Source organism: Stigmatopora argus, chromosome 7, assembly GCF_051989625.1.
Source record: "Stigmatopora argus isolate UIUO_Sarg chromosome 7, RoL_Sarg_1.0, whole genome shotgun sequence".
In the NCBI taxonomy this organism is placed as follows: Eukaryota; Metazoa; Chordata; class Actinopteri; order Syngnathiformes; family Syngnathidae; genus Stigmatopora; species Stigmatopora argus.
In genome coordinates, this window is record NC_135393.1 from 12,752,368 (window position 1) to 12,779,559 (window position 27,192).

Sequence of the window (27,192 nt, forward strand, 5' to 3'; positions counted from 1 at the left end):
TTTGAAAGCTACTTAGAAACCTCATAATTTTCATATCCTTTTTTAAGCCTAGCAAATAACAATTTTATTTTCCTCATTTATTTTCATTTTGCTCATTTAAAACAAAAAAGAAGGGGGGTTATCTTCATTCTTTTATATTCAAAAGAGGGGAAATTAATACACTAATCCTTTCATTAATTCATTTTCTGTAGCACTTATCTTCATGCTGGTTGCGGGGGTGCTGGAGACGCGCAACCATTCACGTTTTACGGGCAATTTAGCCTAGCACGCATGTTTTTGGGATGTGTGAGAAAACAGGAATACCCAAAGAAAAGCCACAAAATGTGCAAACTCACCACAGGAAGGTTGGAACCCATTGGGGGTTGATCCCTCGATCTCAGAACTGCGAGGCGGACGTGATGGCGACACTCTCCACCAGGTTGCCAGCAAAACAGGAGTACCCGGAGAAAAGCCACAAAATGTGCAAACTCACCACAGGAAGGTTGGAACCCATTGGGGGTTGATCCCTCGATCTCAGAACTGCGAGGCGGACGTGACGGCGACACTCTCCACCAAGCTGCCAGCAATACGCTAATCTTCACCCTTTTAATAAAAAAGAAACAAGATTATCAATGGAATTTTCTTTAAAAAAACAACAGAATATTCTATTATTTATTTAAATATTGCTATTTTAATTAAATGTTATTATCGCAAGAAACATGGAGTTGCTGCTCGTTTTACACTCACGGGGTACAAAAAAAATGATGTGGTAGGCCTTGAGTTTGACTCCTATGCAATAGAGTACATAAAAACATGTATAAATTGATGGAATATGTATAATTATACCCAACACACTCCCTTTCAAACAGCATGCACAGTGTACTGTAACTATTATACAGCCATACAGTATATTTCAGTGTGATGTATGTGTTGTGGTTTTATATGTATGTACAGTGTGTGGAGAGCGGCGAGGCCTTTCGGAGCCCGAGGCGCTGTGAAAAAATAAATATTTGATGGGGAGGATGGCCTACTTCTTCCTATACTTTCTCTGCCCTCTAAACTTATTTGTCTTTTTGCGCCCATCGTCTTTCCTCCTCGGGGCTCCGAGAGGCGTTCAAGTGCAGTCAGACGTTACGTTTACACACACACAGATGAACGTGATCTGCACCAGGAAAAAAAAATGCGATAATGTTAGTTTCGTCCATTTTCTGTCAGTAAAAAGTCAAACGATAATATGCTAAACTCTTTCAATGTGAATGAATCTCAGTGTTACTGGGGGGAAACAGTACATGAGAGGAAGACATACTTGTTATATTTTGACAACCAAATTTATTAGAAGAATAGTGGTTTTGAAAGAAGTTTCTAGCATCCAGTGAATACTACCTTTTACACCACATCACAGCTGAAATGTGAAATGTTGCTTTTTTTTCTTCAGTTTTGTCTTATTCTTAGCAAATTGAAGAGAGATAACATAATAATAATACGTTTTTACACATGCACAAAGACAGATCTAATCAGCGGCGCAAAATAGGAAAAGGGATTTTAAAAAATCAGCATCCTGCATTTGTTTTCTTTCATTTGTCTCCAAAATAAACAGTTAAGAAGAAAAAAAACATAAGACAACGTGAGACGTTTTACTGTTGTTCACGCGGATTTCAGTAGCCGAAAAAACAGGAAACAGAGCATTCAATCAATCAATTAGAAATCAATCAGAAATCATTGATACCAAACAGTGACGTTAAGTGCTGACGTACTCTCGGAACAGAAGTCTACGAGTCACACAAAGAGGTACAAAAACAACATAAATAAGACAACGGGAGAAAAAAACTTTTGTTGAAAGTATATTATTTCCCATACAACTGTAAACAGCATCGAAAAAAAGGAAGAAGGTCCTTTTTGGGGATTTTTTTTTCTTTTTGGAGAACCTGTGTGTGTGTTTGCGTGCGTGCGTTATGAGGTACAGTGTGGAAGGGGTGCTTGGGTGTCCTGAGCATCGGCACAGCGCCCCCTGGGGTCGCCTGGGCGGATGGAATGAGGTATTCGTAACGTATCATATCGTCAAACCCGTAACGACGAGACGACAAGATGGAGAAGAAGAAAAAACTTCAGGGGTGAAACTAACGAGAGCGCAGATGTTGCTCGATGCTGTCGACGTTAACCAACGGGAATGTTAGAAGTAGCTAAATTAGCATTCCAAGCACAAACAGGAGGGAATTGGTAGGAGTCAGTAAAAAATGATAAAAATCGGAACAGAGCAGGAATGACGGAAGTATTAGCTAAAACTGCGGGAAATATTTCCTTTGACTGTTAGTTACACCAAAACATTTAAAATCTGTCGATACACACATTTTCCGAAACTCAGGTGTGCTCGCGATAACGACAAAATTGTGAAATTACAAAACCGACGACATAGTGCTGTTAATTACAGACAAAATCTGGTGGGTGAGGTCCAAATCAAAGTTTCATCTCAATTTATAAATTGAAAAAAAAGCACACAGAAAGCAAATATCTTTTCCCCAAATCGTGAAAAAGTCAAAAGAAGCAAAGTGGTCCATTACACTTTTTCTTGTAATAGTACCTGAAAAGGTTTGTGAGGGTCCCTGAGGGCTTCTGGGTAATGTATTTTATTCCGATTGAGTTACAAAAAAAAAAATGGACGCTGACTTAAAACAAGTCCATAAAAGTCTTGCATACGAACAAACGCCACATACACAACCAGGGGTAAAATGATTGCAAAAGAGCTTGAAATAAAAATTCAACGGATTGTTTCCAATGGCGTTGCGTTTTCCCGAACAATTTTTTTCCAAACAAAATGGGCAAACAGGGGCATATTTTATTTACACCGACCGGCATGCAAACATATCGCAGAACCTTCGCTTGGCGCGGTCCAACAGTCGTTAAAAACACAGAAAACAAAACATACGCTCGGCCTGAGGAAAAAGAGACTCCGAGGGTAAAGCATTTTTATATACAAGCGTCCTCAAGCCCCTCGTGTGACGTCATAAAAACCGAAAACCCCTATAACCCGAGAGTTTTCAAAAAGGAGGAACTAGTGACTGGACGCCGAGACGTGAACATACTGCGCGGAACTGTCAGAATGTTTTCCCTGAATTATTCCCGGAAAAGGCACCGCCCTCTCCCGCTTCAAGATAAAACTTTATTCTATGGACAATTAGACACTTTTTTTAAAATTCTTTTTTTTTTTCTTAAATATACATTGTGTCATTTTACGTGTATGCGAGTGTCGGAGGTTAGTTGTGTTTACATTCACTTGACGCGGATCAAGAGGTATACAGAATGCCGAAATGAATGTGCACGTGCACTTTCGATCCCAAATAGCATGTGGGAATAATCTCTTGGCAGGAATCACTGCAATGCGGACATGAGGAGATGAGGGAATGATGATGATCCGTTGGAAAAGACGACATGCTAGGAAAAAAATCGCCATCATCTTGTTGCTGTTTGTCATTTCTATAGAGTCTCTAAGGTTAAAGGATTAATTGGCGCATAGAGTTAAAAATGATTTTATCCTCTTTGTTTTCAGTGACTATACTATACTCACATTGTGGACGCTATTATGCTAGATGATATTCAAATACCGTGTAAAGGATTAACCCCTGGGCACAAAAATTCTATGGAAGAGGAAGAACACTTTGGCATTCTGTCTGGGAATATTTCCCAGTAGGTTTGTAATTGTGCCCTGTTTTTGTTTTTCCAGTTTTCATTTTAACCCTATTGTTTACATCATCTTCCATCATAGAATTAATTATCAAAAAGTCCAAAGTGATGGTGATCATCATGATGATCCAAAAAATCCAAAGCTGACTTTTCTTATCACTAAACCTTGATTTCAAAATAGCCTTGTCATTTGTTAATTTATTTTCTTCTTCTAATCCTAACCCCTATCATATTGTATTTGCACTCATAATTCTTCAATGGGAAGATATTATAGTCCTCTATGTGTAAGAAATGTTCAACTCAAAGATGATATCCAAAAACCCTTCAATTATCAATTATTTAGTTTAAGCGCCGACAAAAAAACCTCAAGAACAAACACAGACAAGATGATGTGAAATTCTCTTCGCACAATTGCTTTTCTGAGGTATTCAACGTGTTCCCTCTTCTGATACTTTCTATTGCGTACACCAAAAAACAAACAAAACGCACAAAAACTTGTTGCGATATCCCAAAATATCTCCTGATATTTGAGTCTGATCTTTTAGAAGGTGAGGTCTTAACAATGATGTACTATGGAGTTGCACAATCGCAGCGGTTCATAAAGCACTAAAGAGTTTTTGGCCAGAAAAATAAACACATACACCCACAATGTCAAAGGCTTTTCAATGATTCTCCAATTAATCAAGCAGCAAAGAAGAAAAAAACGGCCAAAAAAATGCCAAAACTCAGCAACGAACGACTGAGTCTTTGACTAAATATTTGTACTTGCATGTCGTTCATTGGAGCTGTCAAACAACAAAGCCTCTGTTAGAAAATCCGGAAACTAAAAAGGCAGAAAGGGCTGGGCACCGATTTACCATTTTCCATTGCACAATATAAATAAAATCGAAGAGTTCTAGAAAGCAGAACAGAAGAGATGGACGGTTCCTGAGCGACAAGACACTTCTGACCAGGTTGAGGTAGCAAGAACATTCCGGACAGGAGACACACCTCCTAGTAGGAAATAAGGTGGAACGTTTGCCACGACTATGAACTCCAAAAACGTTTTCTAGGCAATTTCCACTTCGACCTCAGAGAATAGAATTTAGGACATGAAATGATTCGGGATGGAATAGCATGAGCAATGTCGTATTTACCTCCACCGAGTACATAATTAGCTTTAATTCACCTAAACCTGATTTGCCTGTTCACATGCTCACTTGTCCAGGTCATTGAATCCCTCACAACTGTCTAGAAGATTCTGAAGATCCAACTTTATCTACAATCAAACGGTAATGCTGGGGAAAAAAACTCATCTCAAGCAACATAGTCCTCATTCAACCCAAAACCAACATAAAAGCAAGCCTTCTTCAACAACTCAAATGCAAAGTTCACACCACAATAGCGTGATGCCAGATTTGGGTTATTTGTTAATTCCGATATTTTAGCGTAGACGTTCATATTACAAAAATATATGTGAAGCTAACTGTGAATTGAATTATGGTATATTAGCATATGGGAAAAACCCAAGTTGAATTTCAAAACATCGGGATTGGACTGTTTATGAGAACAGACGTCAGAAATGGAAGAAAAAAAAAAGGAATTTAACGTATCTTAAGTTGCAATGTGACAAGCAGCCGTCATGGGAGAACTTCAAACGGTCCAAAATGTTTCTATAACGCTTTCATACATAAACTGGCATAATTTTAAAGTAACGTCGAGTTACGGCATATTGTTCATTGAAACTTGGCAGCCAAATACACACATTTTCCCAGAGGTGCAGAGAAAACAGAATGATAAGGTTTCACACAAATTTAAACGGTGAACAAAATGATATTTTGCTCTGATATAAAGACAAATCTAAAGCCTATGTTATGTCATATTTTTAAGCACTCCTAACTAAATCAAGCTCAAACTCTTGGACTGGGTGATAGCCCTCAAAGCTTTGGAGCTGTGCCAGTTGAGCCTGTTCAAAGCTCGATTCGGACCTTTTGAAATCAAAGCAAATCTCAGGCCTTGTTGAGTGTTCTTAGTTGTGGAGTGAGCGTCTAGTGATGTGGAGTGCACACTTGCGAACCGTCATAGACCAGTTGCAAGCCTTCTAACGATCACAAGAGAAGCACACTCCTTAATTGTCAGAATTGTTTTGAGAATTCTTGGTCTAAAGACAATAAAACATGTTTTTTTCTGACTAATTTGACGAGACAGTTGAATTTTTACACGTGAAACACGGTAGTTCAGCTCCTTTTTAGCCCACTAAATCCTGCACCAATTCCAAAACTTTTACCACTTACACCCATGCAATCCCAATTTACAATTTAAATGGAATGTCGATACATCTCTGCTCATGTTTTCCAACATTAGTGTGACCAATAACCTTTAGAAATTCAAACTCAATGCTTTGTACAGTCTTTCAAGACAGGAATAATAAACAGTTGAGATGCAAGATTAAATTATTATGATGTTCTGATTATCCTATCAACAATGATTTGAAATTTGAACACTTCCAAATAGCCAATGTTAGTCGCCAAGCAAACAAAAATGTCTGCTTACAAACTATATGTGATGCGTGTTAACAGGAGTAGAGGCACTTCAAAATAGTCGTGGTGTGCAGTTTGAATCTGAGCACAGCCACATCATAGTAAGTGTGCACAATTCTGCAACTGCCTTTCACTTGTTAATTATAACTAGTTTCAATAACTAAAACATTTTTTTTTCCAATTGGGTTGTCATGGGTCATAACAATAGTAGTAAAGGTTTTGAAATTGTTTTTGCGCTCATGGGTTACGTGCTGAAAGAACAGCTTTTGATCCAAGTTTTTGTAGACTTTTTCTATCACATGAAAATAAAAAGCATTCTCCTGAGGGCAAAAAAAAATAAACCTCAAACCGTTGCTCTTAAGGGTCCGTTGACCTTTTAAGGTCTGCATTTAGCTTTCTACAAGGCGATCGCTCAATCGCTTTGACATTTTACTGAGCGTCCCAGGTTTGAACGTCTCTATTAGCTTTAAATAGCCCAAGCTGATTGTTAGCTATTAAATCCATGTGAAAGGTGGAACTAATACAGTGTTCCTTGCTATTTCCTCTAAGATGTCTAAGTGTTTTCTCCACTCTGCTTTTTTTTACAGTATCCAAGCAATTCCAAATTCAAAGTCTTGACACAACCTGCCATTGCATTTCTTATTATAGTGGACCTGTGTCAAAAGGTTTGGCGAAATATTTTGGTGTTCATACATATATGTAAAGTTTATTTATCTCATGTTTTATATGTTATACGGTACAGTAAACAAACAGCTTGAAGCCATCTCTTTGTTTCCGCAAAGTGATGTTATTCGGTATGAAAGCCTCCCACTTGCCAGCATTAGTGTGAGAACAGGTGATGAGGTATACTAAAAAGTGTTAAATGCATGAAAGGGGTGAAACTTAGTTTAGAAAATGAAATGTTTTATAAGTTCTATGCCTGCTTTTTAACTATGACGGTCAGAAAAGTGTCATTTCCATGTTTTAAAAGACATTGCTCACACGTCCCCATTTGAGAAGTGTGGGATCAAGGAGGCAGAGGACAAAGATGTTCACAGAAGCATTGGCGACAAATGGAGCAAACGCGCCTACTACCTTCTTCCAATCGAGACGTGCAATTAAACCTCTGAATCCGCCCACTCGACATATGGCTACCTGACGACAAGTGTGTGCATGTTTGCGTGTGCGTGCACGCGTATGAGTGTGTGCTCGAGGGAATAAGACGGCGCTTATTCACAGCAAACCTGACTTTTCAAAACTCTGTTTTTTTCCCCAACAAGGAAAACAAAAAACATGAACGAGGGGCAGAGGGTCTCTTAAAAAGGGTTCAAAATCTGTAAAGTAGGGGCACTAAAAGTCCTGATTCTTCATCGTTTGTGTGTGTTGCTATTGTACAATCAGCTGCTTCGATAAAGTGGTCAGACCTGAGGTATCCAACGACAACCACAAGAGGAAACAACCATGACGGGTGCGGACAAGATAGCCTACGTGGTGTCTGTGAGGTTATCGCTGTTTTTTTTTTCTTTTTCTGGCAGTCCCGGATACAAAAAACACGAAAAAACCCAAAAAACTATTGAACCAAGCACGTACAACATGAAAGCATCACATATTCCCATCTCGGATTTCACAGGCAGACAAAAGGCGGAGTTAGTTTTCGTCGCCCCCGACAACCGCAGATACCCAAAACGTTCTGTAGGATCTGCCCTGTGAGTTCTCTAAGGTTGAGTATGTGAAATAGAAGAAAAAACTGAAAAACAAACAAAACAAAACAAAAAAATCGAGGTATGGTGGCAAATATTGGTCAGTCAGACACTTGACACCTCATCCTCATGGAGAGGGAGGAAACTTGAAAAAAAAAATGTGAAAGAAAAGAAAAAAATACAAAGTTCTAGCAATGGAAAAATACATTTCCCATTGCTAGTATAGAGCAAAGTACGAGGCACGGCAAGTAAGTCCTTCTAGTGAGATTGAGGTATAACGTGTGGTCCATATATCATATTTCTTAGTCTATTCATATAATCTATAAATATGTCCATCTTCTTCAGGTAGTTATGTGAGTTTTTTTTTCCGACTGACTAATATTGCTGCCCTCATCCCACCGGCTGCATCCTGAGACGTTTACAGTAATGAAGGCTACCGTTCTTTTCTACATTCAACATGAGAGCCAGCGTGTTTTGTACAAATACATTGATCCTGCTATCATTTTCGTATGTCCTAAGCATGTTGAGGACATTATTGTGGTTTTTTGTTGGGATTGGAGGACAGTCAAAAAACAAGACTGGACAACATCAAAAGAAATGGCATGCACCCCCGAGTCCAGTGGGCTCTTCGAATGTCTGAGCCAGCTCAACACCTGCACTAGGGGGCTCCTAAGAGGCTTTAAAACTCAACGGATATTGAAATGTATAGATTTTGTATTTTTGTCTCATTTGATCTCATTTTTGCTTGGGAAGGATTAAGGAAAAACGGACAGAAATATGTAATTTTTTGCAAATTTTCAATGTTTGAAATCCAGTTCTGGATAAAATGGAAACACTAATGCAAAATGATTCATTGCCAATTTTGTTATTAATTGGTTTTAGTCTATAAAAGGGCAAAATTTCCATTAAGAACATTTTCAGAATGAAAAAAAATATGTCATAATACTACTTCAAAAAGGTCCAGTGCATTTTTTTTTGTTTATTTCATTTTTTTCGACTTCAATATTGTTTTGATCTTATTTAATACTGTTTTTAATTGATTTGCAGTTACCTTCATACACCTAAAGTTTTATTCATGGTTGCACGATTAACCCTTTTCGCACATTGCCATTATTAATTAACCCCCAAAGAATAAGAGATAAGTGCTGCTATCTTTTCCATGCAAAGATCTGCACAATAAGTGCCAATTTTGTGCGTGTTTTTTTTAAATAAACACAAATTCATGCGCTCCATGCTAAAAACAAAATGGATGCCAATTTGTTTCATAGCAGTGAAAGGTCGCTGGTTGGAAGCTTTTTTTTAGACACTTCAAATGCTCGGCATTGTTCAAAGTGTGGTTGCATTTCATGCAAGATTTCGTTTCTCAGTTGCCTGCCAATTAAGTCACGAGCGATTGTATAAAACAAGTAGATGAGTGGTACTAATTAAATAAGCATCAATTGACTGGACAGGATCAATATTCAATAGAACTAAGAGCGCGAGCCCCATGTAAAAAAAAAAAAGCCCCAAACTAAAGCGGTGCATGCCATTTTCTAGGAAAACAATCAAATAAATACATTTACAGAACATTTAGAGGAGTTAATGGTCAGGTTCAAAAGATATCTTTAACTATAGGCATCGCCGGAGCTAACAACATCTAGCAAAAAAATAAAAACGAAAACAACATCAACTAACCAACAAAAGTTATAGAGCCTATAGACATGATATAGGAAACATGTAATTGTGGCTAAAGTACAGTATAGATATAGTATGGAAAGAAAATGCTTATTTATGAGTTTAATACCGTTCCCTATGAACTGTAGCGCAACGGTGTCCCCAAATGTCCTGAATGATATTCATTTGCAAAATATATCTTTGTGCAAATATCCCACATACAGATTGATCACGTTATTTTTGTGCACTTGGAACGCTTATTTCTAGGTTTGACATCATTCCAATGAACAACTTGAACATCTGGGTGAGCATACGTTGCGTACCACAGCTGGAAACGGTCCTGTAGGAACATTCAGATTGAAGCCACAATTCAATTCCTTAGCCCATATCACGTCTGAGGCTCCATACAAAAGACTGCAAACAAAAGCCTTTTTTTCTTTCCATCTATAATCTGAGTGATGGTTTACCCACAACTCCCCCCCATCCCCCGGCGAGAGGCGGGCCTAAGTGGTGTGGGCGTGGCAAAGCTAGCTCCGCCTCACCCCCCGCCCCCAAAGAACTGTCAGGCTACTATACTATACATGCACAAGTAGGAGGATGGTTGGGAGTGTTTGTTTGTTTTTAAATCAAATTTTAGTTGGAGTTGCGGTGCAATGTGTGGCAGGTCGGCTTAGCCACCGCGTCGTTTGCTGCTTTTGCTAAGTAGTCTCGTTTGAAAGCCATGTCTCAGTTACACCCTGAGTTCACAACCAGCAGAAAAGAAACAATTGGCTTTTTCAGTCGTAATAATTTATAATATATTAAATCTGACTAACAGCTAACCCTTCCCACCCCAACTGCATATGAAACCAGCCCTCCCTCCCGCCTTATATAAATGCACATTGTCGTAGTAAACTGCCTTGAAAACTTGAAATTGGATGGAGAGATACTCGATTAGATGAGCTTGATTAGAAGACAGATAGGAAAACAGGAAAAAAAAAAACATACGTTAGCAAAGAATCCCAGGCTCATCCTAGGCTAGGTAGCTAAATAGCTAGCTAGCTAAAGCGATTAGCCAAGGCCCCGCTAAGACATTAGCATAGGAGCAGGGGCTCATTGAGTGGATAGCAGCCGAGCTTCAGGCCCAACCCGAAAGGCCAAAACTGCGATGACCTTCCGTGGTTGGACACTGATGGAGGTCCATGAGGTAGCGCCGCCGCCGCTGCAGTGGATCCGTAATCGGACCTGGAGTGAGCGGCGTCGGCGGGCCCTCCCGACCCGGCTTGTGAGACGGACCGTATTAAGTGCATGATGCGAGGGCAACAATGCCGAGGTAACCTGGTCCGCCAGAGCGCCGGACCCAAAGTGTAGTGCAAAAGAAAGCAAAACCAAAAAAAAGAAAAAAGAAAAAAAAAAAGATAAAAAACATAGAAGGAAAATAATGATCTCACCAGTCAGTAGTTGTCACAAAACTCACAAACATGCATCCCTGAATGACTTTTTGTGTGTCTTCTCGTTCCGCGCAGAACTCGGCGGGACATCGCGGGCAGGAAAAAAAAGGTCTTGGAGTTAAAGCATCATGGCTACCTGGCAGGTGGGTTCCGATTCACAACCCTGACGAGGACTCTTGACGGCGTTGATTCAAAAGTACACAAAAGTCACTTTCCAATTTTGCAACCGTATCCCCCCCTTACTCCTTTTGTCTCTTATCCCAGATTGGAATGTCCCCAAAAGTCTGCAAACATATGCAGTAGGATCCAGGTTCAGAGAAACGATAGGGGCGGCGTTGTTGGTTTTCAAGGTTTTTGTTGATCTAGGGGATTAGGGCTTCAAATTTCCACAAATTTTTAAAGTAGGAAACACTCCATGGGAATTAAGGAAAATGTATGGGAATAAATCAGGAATTTACAAGGTAGGAGGTCTTTAGAGGAAATTTAAATATATTTTAGCAGGATCCCGGTTAAATAAAACGGATTTTATGCAAGCACACTGGCCTCAACAGAAGATTTTCAGGTTACGCGCTGTTGCATTTCTAACATCTGCGCAATTAAAATAATCGTCTTGTACTGTAACACCCCGGCGTGCGGGCTATCAATTTTGCAAGGATATTAGTTTCGGACAAACCGCAATTTTGTTTAAAATTGAGATCGGAATTTTTGCTATTAAATTACCCACAATTCCCAGTTAATTCCCATGGAAAGAGTATTTCCAAAATGTCTTTTTCGGTTTCAATAATTGACTGCAAATTTTAAGGAAAATGAATTTGAAATTCTCTGCTCCTTCGCATGCTTGAGTAAATCTCATCAAATTGTAGTTGTTTGTATTGGGTACAAAAATCTGAACAAAAACGTTTCCGATTAGTGGTTGTTCTCCGAGAACCCATCTTGATTTTTCATCCCTGCATTTGTGCTGGGCCAGGATGCTGCAAAAGAAATTGGCACAAATAAAGCCCCGTGGTTCTGGAGAAGGACGGTGAGGTTCATTTTAACCGATGGGTTCCATCTCTTCCTTGACATCCACCTTGAGCTCAGCGGGCCCGAGTGAGGGGGATGCGGCGCCGCCGGCCACGTGGCTCAGGTCGACAGAAGCTGTATTCTCTGTGTCACCTGGGAATTCAGGACCACCTGACTCCATCTTCATCATCAGTTTGAGCTTCTTCTTTGGGGGGTTCTTTAAGGTACCCATGCGCTCCTTGACTTTGTACTCCAGGGTACTGTGAGGGATTCCGTACATGTTCTGCGCCTTGGAGACACTCATTTTGCCACTCATCACCACGGTGATCGCCTCCTCCAGGATCTCACTGTTGTACTGCCGATAGCGCCCCCTTTTCTTTCGCGGCTGCTTGGAGTTGGGGTCCCCCTCCATGTCCGAGGTAGAGTACGCCGGCCCGGAGGCGGAGTGTTCCAAGTCGGCGGTCCAGTAGTCCGCTGCGCCGTCCAGCAGGCTTCCTAAACTACCACCCCGCCGGTTCTGCTTGGGCAGGATGGCCCTCAACTTCCGGCTCAATGTGTTTTCGTTCAGGCCTCCGCCGCCGGCTCCGATTCCGCCATACCCGTACAGCTCGGAGGCGGGAGAGTCCCAAGAGAGATCCATGCCTCGGACCTGCGGAATCTTCAGGTCAACTGGGGGCGAGTGGTCCCGCTTGGCATCGTGGTGGTGACGCTGGGCCTTGGAGACCTGATTGTGGTGGTGAAGAAGGGAACTCTTGAAGGAGAAGGCTCCGTGGTGGTTGTGGTGGTTCTCCAGGAACGTAGGCAGGTCTTTAAGGTCACCGAAAGTCCCGCTCAGCGCCCCGCTGGCCTGTTTCAGCTTAATCAGACTCTCCAGGTGGGCCTTGCTGCCCCAGAAGGATGAGGAGCCCTTCTGGCCCAGCAAAGAGTGCGACTGGCTGTGATTGAGGAGACCGGCTGACTCCAAACTGGCCAATGACAGTGCAGCGGGCTGGTTCAGAAGCCGGTGTTTCTGGTTGAGCAGTTCCTCCTTAATGCGGGCTAGCGACGGCTTAAAGGAGCTGATCAAGTTCTCCCGCAGGCCATCCTGAAAGCTTTGTTGTAGCATGCCATCGTCCTCGTCCGCATCCGGCTCGGAACGGTCCACTTTTATGGAACGGTCCACTTTTATGGAAGCGTCCATATTCACGGAGCGCCTGTATAGAGGACAGCCACCAGTTAGTCAGATCTCTTCTGGTTAAAGAATGTCATGACTTCACGCTTTGCTTAATAAAGATGTCAACAACAAATTCAAATTCAAAATCTGTCAGTGACCAGGTAAATCCAGAACCAAGTAGAAAATCTGACGAGATATGATATGATACAAGAATGGAATTTACTCAAGAGCTCGTTGATGGACTATACATACATAGAACCGATTCAAAAGCTAAGTTAAGAACTAGAAAGGGAGATAACACTGTTGTCGGCTTCAGGAACATCTGGTATTTCAGACGAATGGGCGACTGAGAGCGAGAGGGGTGTGGGACCAATGCAAATTTGACAACAAATGAACAGACTGCTTTGCGGTGCCATTATAATGTGTCTGTGGCCAGACGAAAGATGCAAAGGGATTCCATGGCAACAGCAGAAAAAGAAGAGGGGGAGGAAAGAAAAGAATAAGAGGAGGAAGAAGAACATCGCTCTCACAGAAAACATTGATTATATGAGGATGAAATTATAAAACATTTTGTCTCTAGCAGGGGAGTCAAAAGTACGACCCACAAGGGGAGCCCGTCCGACCCGTAGGGGTTTCTTGTTGTTTTGATATGCGGTATGGAAGATGAATAAAAGTGAACATCTATTAAAAAAAACTTTTTGAGGCTGATACAAATCAATCATCCTTTTGCTGTGACTTTCTATGACTGCAAAATAAATTACAGTACAGTGGTACTTCTACATACAAAATTAATCTGTTCCAGAACTGGTTTTGCAACTTGAATTTTTTTGGAAGCAGTGCTAAACTTTCCAAGTAAAAGCCCTAATGTGTTCCAAGGTCCGGTGAATTTCTAACGCTGCATCCGGTATGTTGCCGTTGTTGTTGTTTCTAACAGGCAATCAACCTGCTGAGTGAGGCAGTGAACATAGGCCATAGCAATCCATCCATAAGTGAATATTTCATGAGAAAGTCATTAGAGAATTCCACTGAGGTTCTGTGCCTTAGGGGGGCCTAGAGGGGTCTTCGGGTCTCAAAAACCCATGAAGACCCGCAAGGCAGATCCTGACTCCTGTCCTATTAGGGCCTGTGCTGCATTTGGAATCAGGACATTAGAGAAGCACTTTTCCCCTATCAAGGTGGCTTGAAATATTGCTGAATGTTTTCTCTCTGGAACATTTACGACAATGTCCAGAGTTCCCCTGAATACACCACTACATATTTGTTTTTCATGACAAGATAAAATACTTTTTTGAATGATGGGTGATGAGGTAAGGTGTGATTTTTACCCTTTGAGTCCATGAGGGGAGGAAAAGCCCTGCTTGTCACTCTGGTTCTTCTTCGTGGAAAGATCCAAAACACCATCTAAAGAAACCACACAAAGATATCCAATTTCCAATTAATTTAAGTCAATATTTTTCCCCTTTCAGTCAAAATAAAATCCACATGACATTATTTAAACTACATGTTCTTTTCATTTGTTTGTCCTAATTGTATATGCTTTTTTAGTACAGATAACATATGGAGATTTTGAAAAAAAAGCTCCTAGTTAAGCTAAAAATAATTGGAATCTTTAGAACTATGGATACGACGAGGACAGATGTGCTAATTAACTTTTTTTTATGTAATTGGGAGCCGCATTTCCCAATGTGTCTCTCCTCCCAAGTGGTTTGGAATGCACATCCTATTGAAGTTTTGACTTTTTCAAAATAAGAGTCTGACAAAGTTCCTTCAATAACTTTGCAGTCTTGCTGCGAAGGTGACGGCGTTTCCTCGGTTAGCTGTCAGTTGGAGAACTGGCTTTTATGACTTTTCAAATTGTAATCACTTCACAGCTTGTTAGTGGAGACTATATTAGGCAGCATTAGTCAATGGCCCTTCATCAATTAGTCAATCAATCAATCATAAAGCCGTGGACCACCAATTAGTGACAGAGGAGCGCAAACGAGATGTGAGCAGAGTAAAGGGTCCCCATCAAATGTAACATTAGGTCCATCTGTAAATCAAACCGTGACGATAAAATACCAGTATTTACATATATATGCCCATATGTAATGTATAAATAAATTTGTTGTAATACAATAATTTAATTAATTGAGGTCATTCTGTAGGCCATGAAAGATCATCAAATATGGCCAACATTGTGTTTTTAAATACTAACTGGAATAGAATTAATTAATCCAATATCATAAAAAACATGGACGGCCCGGTGGACGAGTGGTAAGCAAGTCTGGCTTGCAGTTCTGTGATCGAGAGTTCAATCCGTGGTGGGTTTTCACCTGGTTCTGCCAGTTTTCTCCCACATGCCCAAAATATGTATACTAAACTGGTTGAAAAAACAAACAAATCGCACAAAAAAACCACCTCACATCTGGAGTAAATAAACAAAAACAATGTTGTTATAAAAAGTGCTCTGATGTGTATTTATTTATCATGCTGTTTTTCTTCCTGTGTTTGCCGTCTGTAGTAATCCCTGAAGTGCAGCTGACCCTGCTGACCCATGCAGGCAAGGCGTGCGGCTTTTAAATGGGCCATACAGCCGCTATGCTATGCCCTTCTACCTAGGTAAGGCTTATCGTTAGACTCATCTTTTAGCAATTTAATCGCACCAAAAAAGAAGAGATGATGTGCTACTGTAATGAAAAACAACAATAGGATTAACGCTTGTGTAAACAAATGTAGTAAACAGAAAGTTAAAAACAATAATAATAATATTAATGGTGAATGTTCTCATAGTGATACCTTGATTTATAGTTCTGCTGGACATCATCTTACATTTATTTTAGACTCTCCCTTTCCTGGTTACTTACATGTTTACTAAGCAAAGGTATGAGATAGAAGCGCAAAATGGCATGAAAGAAAACATCAGAAGCAGTACTTTGTCAAGCAATAGTGCTACAGAACACAAGAGACTGAAGTTTGGGTGTGCATGACTACTGGATAACTTGAAAAAATCAGGCTTAAGGATTGATAAATAAAAATACTACGTTTCAAGGTGGTCGGTTCACAAATGACAGAGTAGTACTTCATATTTAAGATTTCACAAGTACAAAAGCAACTATTTGAATAGTGATTTGAAAGGCCTTCAGCTTGTAAATGCCAAGTGCTTCTAGTTTAAGTATAAATAACACTCAACATCAGTATTTCTGTGTCTATTAAATTAACTATTAAAGTGAATGGATTGCATAAAAACCCTAAACCCATAGACCTTTATTGGCATTAAAATTAATCCTCAATAACGCGTTACGAAATAGTTGTGATTTTTTTTCTAATTCAAACATTCCTGCCAGCATGAGGCAGACTAGAAAACCCAAATAAATCCTTTTTTAAAAATGGAGGAAGCTTACAAAGCGCTAAGCCGCTTCCTAAAATCCTGTTCTTAAAACCAGGAATCCTAACGAGGGCGGGTGGCGGTCACATTGCACTGAGTGAGATTGTGCAGTCCAGGAAATTGGGTGAGCCCAGCTCCATCGAGTTGATGGATTACCGTAATCCCTCGAATATCGCGGCTTCACTACATCGCATATTTTTTTCTGTGGGAATTTTTTTTTAATTACCGTATTTTCACGACTATAAGGCGCACATAAAAGTCTTAAATTTTCTCTGAAATAGACAGGGCGCCTTATAATCCAGTGTGCTTTATATAAGGACCAATACTGTAATTGTTATCACGATAAAATAAAATAAATCAGTCGATAGGACAACTACGGCAAGCAGCCCCTGACTCTACTATTTTCCCATAGAAAAAGTACTGTGCAGTGACTGCTGGGATATATAGTTCTTTTGTCAATACACCCAGTATGACGGCGAGCACACTAATTTGGTGCTCGCCGTCATTTCGGCTGTATTTACAAAAGAAATCCTGCCGCTAGATGTTGGCGTCAACAGAGCATTCAAAGCTAGACTGCGAACTATATATATATTATATATGGATGAATATCGAACCGCAACATGAGATTATGGCTACGTGAGGCATATGTCAAGCGACCGGATGGCTTTTTTCACGGCTCGCCGTCACTTTTGATTTGCGACCAAGTCACGAAAATGAAATGATGACGTGAGTACATTGTAAAATGGCTAAATAAAGTACAACCGAACTCAGTTTTGCTTCCGTTGCCTTTTTAAAAACGTGTTTTTAGCGTGTGGGTGTAGCGTGCATTTGGTGCATGTAGCACCAAATTAGTGTGTTTGCTGTCATCCTGGGTGGGTGTATTGACAAAAGAACTATATATCCCAGCAGTCACTGCGCACCGGAAATAGAGTCTGGGGCTGCTTCCCGTAGCCAGCGCTATTGCGGTTCGATAGTCATCAATATATAATATATATATATGCCATAACTGGCTGCGTCTATAAAAACGGTGTGTCCTTTGTGTGTTTAAAATACAGAAATAGCACTCGTTACTGACACTGCGGCTAAAAATACGATGCGCTGTATAGTCGTGAAAATACGGTAATTGTTTATGTAAGTTCATCAAAATGTGAAAATCCACGCTGAAACTCGCAAGCGGAAGCCACTCCCCTGTCCTGTGCTTACTACTAGGACTCAGCACTGAAGTAAAAAAATAAAAATAAATAGGGGTGACCCTACTTCGCGTTTTTTCGTTTATCGCGGCCATGTCTGGTCTACATTAACCGCGATAATCAAGGGATTACTGTACACAACCCTCCACTACCACTATTAATATATACCATGTGTGTGCGTCTGCATCTCACCCTGCTGGACAGGAGTCTCGTTTTCGGCCGAGTTCTTTTTGACGGTGAGGTCCAGTGGGCCGTCCTGGTCGGCCATGAGCAGCTTGCTGAGAACGGGATTCTGTGTAGAGGCGGCAGCGGTGGTCGTGCCCTCCTCGGTGTTGGGGGGGCTGAGGCTGGGCGACGGCGAGGAGCAGGAGGCGGACGAGGGTGGTGAGCCTGGCGGGACCCCCGGGGGAGGAGACGAGCAGGGCGGCAGGCTTTGGTCCTTCATGGTCCCGTTGGGCGGCAGCGGAGGCGGGCACACGTCCTGAGTGCTTTTTGAGGTATATTCGGCGGCAAACTGGCGGATCATTCGCTGCATGATCTCACGAGCCACTAGGGGAATGTGGGGGTCCGACAAACTTGGGAGGTCTGTAGGGTAAAGACAATGAGGGGAAGAATTCAAATTCTAGTCTTGAAAGGAACAAGTATTGACATAAGGAACATATGATCAATTTTGCCTAAATTTGCAATAGATACACAACACCAATTTATATGGACAAAAAACAATCCGTTTCAGTATTTAGCTTGGGTTTGATTGTAATTTTGATCGTGAACGATAAAAAAATTCTAATGACCAACACTAGAGGCACATCCCGCAGGAATAATCCTGGTGTGATGCTAAAATAATCTACCAAATCACCCACAAAATCCTCTAATCCTTCTTTTGACACCAGATTACCGAGCACCACTTCTCTGTTTACAAACACTCCAAAATTTCTAAGGCAAATAGGTCATTTTCAGTCTTTTTGGAAATATTTTGCTCTTTCGAAAGCACTAATATGTTTCAAGCAAAACCTTCCAAAATATTGCAATTAGGTGCAATTTAAAAAAAAAAAAAACATCACACAAGATCTTTTACACTGAACACAGCCCAAGCAGGTTAATTGAGAATTTATGTGCACTGTCACATAGAAATAAAACATTCAGAAAGGGCAAGAAGGATTTCATGTGTAAAAAAATCTTAAAAATATTTTACTAAGATTGGTGCATCAAATTTCTTTTGACAACAATAAGGCACAGTTTAGCTGCAGTTGTAACTATATATGTATGTATATGTATGTATATGTATGTATATGTATGTATATGTATGTATATGTATGTATATGTATGTATATGTATGTATATGTATGTATATGTATGTATATGTATGTATATGTATGTATATGTATGTATATGTATGTATATGTATATATATATATATATATATGTATATGTGTGTGTGGGTATGTGTATACGTATATATATACATATATATGTATATGTATATATATTTGTATATGTGTGTGTGTATGTATACATATATATATACATATATATACACATATATACATATATACATGAATATATATACATATATATACACATATATACATACTTACATATACATACACATATATACATACATGTATATACACATTTACATATACATACATATATATATACATACATATACATACATATATATACATATACATACATATATATATATATACACATATACATACATATATACACATATACATACATAAATATATACATATACATACATAAATATATACATATACATACATATATATACATAAATATATACATACATATATATACATACATACATATAAGCATTTCACATAAACCCAGCATGCAACAGAACGTTTTTTTATTGCAAAATATCTTTGTATAAATAGGTAGTGTCTAATTTGACTAGTTGGTTTTAAAAGATATTAAAATAATAATCACAGTGTTTTGTTTAATCAAAATCATTTTAATCTCTTTATTTTTTTGGCGGCTGTCATGCAAACATCACAGCAGGGTGCAGCCAAATATTTAAATCCTCTTTATGCGCATTAAAAAAAGACACCAATGTTTCTTTCATTGGAATGAACATTTGTTATCCAATGCCACAGTGTGTCTGTGCATATATATAGAGTATATACTTTGCTTGATATTAAATGATTGTTTAATTATCTTTTGTCATTTTTGTCATCTCACTCCCGTTTTGACGAGGTCACGGTGGATGTTAATTGTCAACAACAGATTCCTGCTTTTCAACGTGGCACCTCGACACTTAAAGTCTATTTATATTCATACTTCACATTCAATGTCTCTTTCATTCTCTCACATGTCAACAATAAAAGGAAAGTACGTACCGCATAAACTTATTTAAATAAATAGTCAACTTAACTCAACTGAATGTCGATACCCTTGAACAAGTGAAGAAATCATCATCATTTTACTGTATTGAAGTGTCAATAAAAAGTTAGCTCTCAATTAATAGTATTTTTCTGCACTGGATCAACAAATCGATAATATAGTTGAGTGTCCTTCCCAAAAGTATTCATTCCAGTCACTTTCTTTTGGTGAAAATGACATAAAAATCAATCAAGAAAGTGTTATTTGGTTCACACAAGTAGGTCAGCCACTGTGGCCCACTTTGTAATACTTTTACTTATTTTTACTTTAAATTAATTACGTCCACCTGCAGGCTGCACATTTATTCATTTTTTAAGAGGTCATAAAAGCATCAGTTATTTCTCATTTTGATACTTTGTTCCCTTTTGATTTGACTTTCTTTTAGCAGCCCGGCCATCCTCTCCAAAAGAACTAAAAGTGAGGTGTATAATTTTATAAATGTGTATTTTTGATGGTTTTTTTGAGATTTCTGTCCCAATGCAGATGTATTTTTATCTGTTTTTGTCCTGATAACAATATTTGTCATATTCATTTGAAACTGACACACTGTACAAAGAATATAGTATAGGTGGAGTCGCCTACAGTATGTAAGTATATAGAGTATATATATAATTTTTAATGCCATTCTTCCATTGTCAATATTTTACCAAATGGGTCAAATGTGCAAAAAGTGTCTTTTATTATGACTTTTAAGCAATTGAAACATACTGTATTGAGATTATTAGGCCATCTCCAAATGTGAAAATCTAAATTTGGAGTAACTGAAAGGTATTAAAAAGTCAAACATTAATCATCTCCATACAGGGAGCAGAAATGATTATATCCTCTGAGTGCGTGTGTGTGTGCCAAGGTGTGTGTCTTTTTCGGGTGTTGTACCCTCTTCAAATTGGTTAATTTCCCAATGGAAGGAAGGAAATTCCCTGACTTAACCTGCCGGATAGAACCTTTAGAAAAGCACTATTCCACATATTCATAACTTAGGGGGGAAATTAAAGCGTCCGTGTGGAGGAAGTGGTTTGCAGGGGGAGTCGGGATGTGTATTGTATGTCAGTATGAACCTTTTCTGTGGAACACAGCATTGAGGAAGTCTTGCGCTTGTCTCTCCAGTCGGGTGAGGCAAGAGTGTTCTCGTTTCGCTTCCTCTCCCTCCGATAGCAGCTGGACGTCAGCGACCGTGTCGCCGGCGCTCTGATCCTGTTGGAAGATGGTGCGGAATATTAGGGACACACTGCTCCAATCTGTGTGGGCATTGCTTATCGTTTTTCAAGATGTGGCTTGTGTAATTCTTTCTTTGCCTCAAAGCCAACATTTCAAATAAGAGCAGGATTTAGGTTAAGATTGAAGAGAGTAGAAGAAAGATGGAATTTGATTTTGTTAGCATCCCTGCAATCGTTTCAGAAGATGAATAAACTAATGGATGAATGACTTATTTTTCACACATTTTTAATTTTAAGTCCCCCTGAGTACTGTTAGATTAAATGTCTGAATGTGGTACAAGTACAACTTTTCCTTCTACAATGAAGCACGGTATGTGTTGAGTACAGTGGGACCTCTACTTACGAAATTAATTGGTTCAAGAACATTTAAAGTACAAAAACATGGAGGAGAACTCACCATAATTAGCTTGTTTAAATTTTTTTAAAATTAGTCCATTTTAATTAGCTAGCTGTTCACATAACGTTTACTGATATTTTGGCAAAATGGGTCAGAAAGTCAGATTCATACACCTATTTAATTTCTACTACACTCACGGACCAAAATGGCATATTTTTGTTATTGCTCATCATAGAATAATGATCTTGTCATATCATTGGAATCGTGCTTTTAGGCAGATCTATAAATATTCTATGTATATATTGTCCGCATTTCAATTCTGAATGTTTTTACTGATTAATTAGACTTGATGCAAATTGAGTAGGGTCTATTATGCTAATAATGTAATATAGTCTTTTTGCCAAGATAGACATTCACTGGTGTGTATGTGTGTGTGTGTGTGTTGGGGCGTGTGCGCGCTTGTTTTAAAGTGCAAGATATTGCGTAAATCTAATTTAACTGCTTTGCTCTTGATGTCTGTTAGGCGTTCAATCAATGGATCTCGCCACAAAACAAAACAGAAAAAGATGATATCGAACACATAAATACAATGGCGCTGTTTTATTTATTCATCTCACCGCATTGCCGTCAGGCTTTCTATCGTTTTTTTTTTTTTAAAGATCGATTTCCATCTCGATTTTAATGCTCCACACGAATGCCGTTTGATAACAAAGCTCACGGGAAGAGCTACTGCTTCAGAGCAGTACAGATGGAAAGGACAATGGGGATGTTGGGGTCGGGGGGTGGGGGGGCTGTTTTTGAGGATATTTTTAGGAGGCAGATGGCTGACCGGGAAGTTCACAGTAGGGTCAAGTCAGAGAACAAGAATGAGATTTTCCTACTTTCTTTGTACTCCTCTGAAGCACATCCCCCTAGCCAATATAATGTATAAATGTTGTAAATCGTGGTTCATCCATTTTAAGCACTTCTTTTTTCATGTTTTATAAAGAATGCAGGCAAATCTGATTTAGACGGTGTGGGCAAGGCCTCCATGCTAATTATTGTGGTGAGATTATGGGCAAAAGCGAGCTCCTCGTTTGTTTAACCTACCCTTAAAGCAGGATAATCTCAACTCGCTCCTCACATTCCTCATGCCCAAACATATATAACTTTATAGAACTATATTTTCAACACAGGGTCATACTGATCCAATAGAGTTTCACTCTAAACAATTTTCAGAAATTGAGAATCCTGTTAAACTATCCTATTTTTTATTAGCCTGTCTATGGGCTAGTCTTTATATGTTATCAAACTATTGGCTAATTAGAGTGTTGGTTTGAACGGAACCACAAAAAAAAGGTGAAACGCTTACCTTGACTTTCTCCCGTCGTAGGCAGCAAAAGAGACAGTTGTCATCAAATGACCAGTCGGCCACTTCCTCGGGCTCGCAATCTGAAAAACACAGATACTTAATTACGAAGGGGTAGCGCTTGACAAGCACATGAGAAAAACACACGTTGGATAATGAGATGACCATGTAAAAATAAACCCATTTGGGTTTTTTTAATACAATGGTAACTCCACTTACAAATACCCCTAAATCCGAAATTTTTAGGTTACGAAAACTCATGATTTACTTTCCCGGGCCACACAAAATGATGCGGCGGGCCAGATTTGGCCCCCGAGCTGCCACTTTGACACATGTGCTCTAGAGTAACACCTATTTAGAGTGTCCAATCAGCCTACGATGCTGTTGTTTGGAATGTAGGAGGAAACCGGAGTACCCAGAGGAAACCCACGCAGGCCCGGGGAAAACATGCAAACCACACACAGGTGGACGTGACCTGGATTTGAACCCAGGACCCCAGAGCTGTGAGGCCGACGCACTAACCACTCAAGCCGAATGTATTTGTATGTTTTAAAAAAAACAGTATACTTATAGTATCATTTTGTACTCTGACAATAGTGGATGTCTATATATTACAAGAATAAAGATGTATGATTCATGGTTGAAATGGTTAGCCTTGAGTTTTCTTTGTACAGACTACCTTAATTGTTTTATTTAGGAGGTAGCCAAACTCCTTGTGAGTGTTCGTGTCCTTCTCCCTTTAGAAGTGTGTTTTTGCAAAGTATCAGACGCTCTTTCAGTAATAAGGTGCACAGTTTGTCCTTGGATTGCTAGCCGGGAGAGTCTACCTTTGTGGAAGAAAAATGATGGCACACCAGAAAAAGTTGCATGTTTGCGCACAGTGTGAAATCAATACAGAGTTTTTACTCTTTGTTTGAATGTGTAGTTTTGTAGGATTTTTTGGGTACACTAGCTTTATAGATGCATTTTCTTGTTTATTTTTCTTAGCATGTTTACATCAGGAAAGGGATCATGTTGTAAATAATCAACAACAATTTAATAGGGAACAAACGTATTTTAGAGTACGAAAAATCCAAGTGACAAAACCACTTCTGGAACAAATTCATTTTCTAAGTAGAGGTACCGCTGTATTAAAAATTTTAAGATTTCGCTTACGAAATTGACTGTACTGAATATCCAACATAACCGGACTTCTTTGTAGGTCTAAAAAAAGGGCTTGTGTGTGTGTGTTACCTTGGAACAGGGTTCTATCTTTGACTACTCCCGGCCCAAACAAGCCTTCCAGGATGCTTTCAAATCCTGCAAAAAAAGGACAATCCACATTAGTGCCCATGCAGCCATCATATAACCACAATTAAATACATCTTCACATTGTTTGTATGTAGCATTGGCACATTTCATGTAAGTACACGTGTCAAAAGTCGTGCAGTCCTGCGAACTGACTTTAATGATCATAAAAACAGCCTGCATCATTGTGTCAATGGACACACACACACATGCTTATTCACAACAGTTAACCCACGCAAGCCAAAACAGACATTAGCCGGCCGGCATAGACCTACCAAAGTAAAAGACATGCATGCAGCTTATTGTATGTTCGCAAAAAACACATGCGCATAGACACTCTTTTTTTCCTCTTTAGATTTAATACACTAACGAGCTAATGCCACTCACTTTTTATTAACGGTAAACACCTTGCTGTGACTGTTACCTAGCGACCGCATACAGTCCGCATTAATACATAAGGCAGACCCCCCCACCCTCATGCGCAGCAACACCCCCCCCCCCCCCAAATCCACCCACACTCCCCATCAACGCCCATCTCCCCTCCCCCAACGTTGCAACCTCCCCCGTATAGAAATGAAAGTGAAGACACACAAAGGCGTGTGTTGAAATGCAAAAAGGTTAATAGGGCACATACACTGTTCTGCCTACAGGCTTCTCAGATTTTTTTTTTTAAGAAAATATAACAGGGAAGCATAATGACTGTACCACATTGACACCTGTCATAACTTCAGCACATAAAATGTATGAAATTAGAGTAAAATTAGAAAGCTGGGTTGATTTTTATAATGTTGCCAACTGGAGGTTATGTATCTAAACATGACGTTATGAGAGAAGAGAACCTATTTTTGGTAAAAATTGTAAATGGAGAGGACTTAAATATGTATTGCTTTATCTAAACTAGTGTTTTCCAACTAGGGGTTGCCAACTCCATGAAAAAAAACATCATTGGTGGAGCTGGCTGCCCCGATAACAATCACAGTTGAATTTTTTTTCTATGTGAGAAGTGATTTTTTTTAAATTATGTGACTCCAAGCTGAATTAATCAGGTGCACATTTATAATATATAAACATTTCAGAAACAATATTTATATCAGCAAGGTCACTGAATACAGAATTTAAAAAAATATATCCTAGAATAAAAAAATATTTTCAAAATATTACAACAAAAATATTCCAATGGCTAAAATGGAGTTCTTTGGCTCGGAACAAAAGTGACAATAAATGATATTCATTCATTAATTCTTTCATTCATTTTCTGAACCGCTTTCTCCTCAGAAGGGTCACGGGGGGTGCTGGAGCCAATCCCAGCTGACGAGGCGGGGGGCAACCATTCACGCTCACACTCATACCTAGGGGCAATTTAGAGTGTCCAACCAGTCTACCATGCATGTCTTTGGAATGTGGGAGGAAACCAGAGTACCCGGAGGAAACCCACACAAGCCCGATAAGAACCTACGAAGTCCACATAAGTGAACCGACCTGGATTTGAACACAGCACCCCAAAACTGTGAGCCCGACGCGCTAACCACTCATCCGCCGGGCTGCCCATGAATATTATTAAAAAGCAAAAATTGTTTACATTAAACGTCATGGACTGCCAAGATATTTCGGTCTATATTACGAACATAGGATGTGATTGGCCAAATGAGATAACAGTCAGCCACAGGCGAAAAAGCTTACTAATGTAGGTCATTCACACAAACGCGCGCACACACACGCTCACGCCAGCATGTAAACACACACTGTGAATGAGACATGCTGCACTGTACATACAGGGTGAGATAAACGATGGAGACAGCATCACAACTTACATGAACGTACACGTATGGAAGGAAGCGTGTTAAGAGAAACATGCATGGACGACCTGAAAAGATGTGTCAAGACCACATCCAAAAATAAACACACCTGAATGTAGTATAGCATGCACAAGGGCACACAATTACACACACTCACAATACAATACATACTATATATACACACACACACATGCAGGTATGTTAAGTATGTTAGCAGAGCACTTCCTAATTCCCAAAGGAAGCTGAAGGGACATGCATTTTTTTTTGTATTCTGGGGCAGGAGTGACAGGAAGGGTTACCTAATAATTTCACTTAATAACTAATGAAAGAAAAATTCTCTAAATAATGACTCTATCTAATTAGAATTATACCTTTAAGGTTAACTTTGACTTTGTATACTTAGTAAGTTTTATTCTTGATGCAAGAGAGCAATAGAAAAGGGAGTAGGTTTCTAGTTTTAGCATTGTGTTCATTGGAGAAGCATGTGTAGGAAGTCTATGGAATGTTGACGTTTCTTGTGACTAGCGCACAGTGGCTAAATATAGTGCAGCATGAACATTCATAATTCAGCATGACCAAAGTCTCGTTCTCGGCCAATCAATAGCTCATTAGGGCCAGAGAGCAGCCGGGGTGTGTGTGTGGGGGGGGGCCCGGGTTTTAGCTCAAAACCGCACTTGACATCCATTCAACTTCATTCATTATTTACATGCCTCATTTAGTTGTTATCATTAGCATAGGGGCCAAAACTCTTTTGGGCGGTGATGAGGAAAAAACAAATAAACCTGCAAGTTTGAAGTAAATTTCAAGCAAGAGAATATAAAGGCAACTAGGCAACATTTCTATATTTTGCTGCGTCTGGTCAAGACCGCAAAACAATGATAACTTCACAAATGGCTTGAATTTATTTGGAGAAAAAATCCCCCAAATTGTCAGACAATTGGGGCAAATCAGATGGCCTTCAAAAATGGCAAGATTATTACGAGCTGTTACCAGCACAAGGAAGCACAAAAATATGGGACAACCACAGGACAACCATTTGCCAGATTAAAACCACAATATGAAAAAAACATGTGTGACAATGACGGACACACTGACAAAATTCAAAATGACATGGCGACGTGACATGATGTGTCAGCTGATATGCTATTCCT

The 27,192-nt window shown here is 39.5% G+C and overlaps 1 protein-coding gene across 4 annotated transcripts in view; it reads right to left on the minus strand.

The window, feature by feature from the left end:
• Window positions 1–441: 441 nt before the first annotated feature.
• The window catches only part of lcor (ligand dependent nuclear receptor corepressor), a 45,106-nt gene continuing 18,355 nt past the window's right edge, over window positions 442–27,192 (minus strand). For 3 of the 4 annotated variants that reach the window (XM_077605019.1, XM_077605020.1, XM_077605018.1), the window contains 6 exons: window positions 24,192–24,257; window positions 22,962–23,041; window positions 21,115–21,250; window positions 17,843–18,235; window positions 14,419–14,494; window positions 10,378–13,133 (listed from right to left, as the gene is read on the minus strand). In XM_077605019.1, the coding sequence (XP_077461145.1) occupies window positions 11,972–13,133; window positions 14,419–14,494; window positions 17,843–18,235; window positions 21,115–21,250; window positions 22,962–23,041; window positions 24,192–24,257 (1,913 nt within the window). In that variant the 3' untranslated portion in view covers window positions 10,378–11,971. Of the gene's footprint in view, window positions 583–10,377; window positions 13,134–14,418; window positions 14,495–17,842; window positions 18,236–21,114; window positions 21,251–22,961; window positions 23,042–24,191; window positions 24,258–27,192 lie in introns of those variants that run through there. The other variant, XR_013301006.1, reaches the window with a different exon arrangement.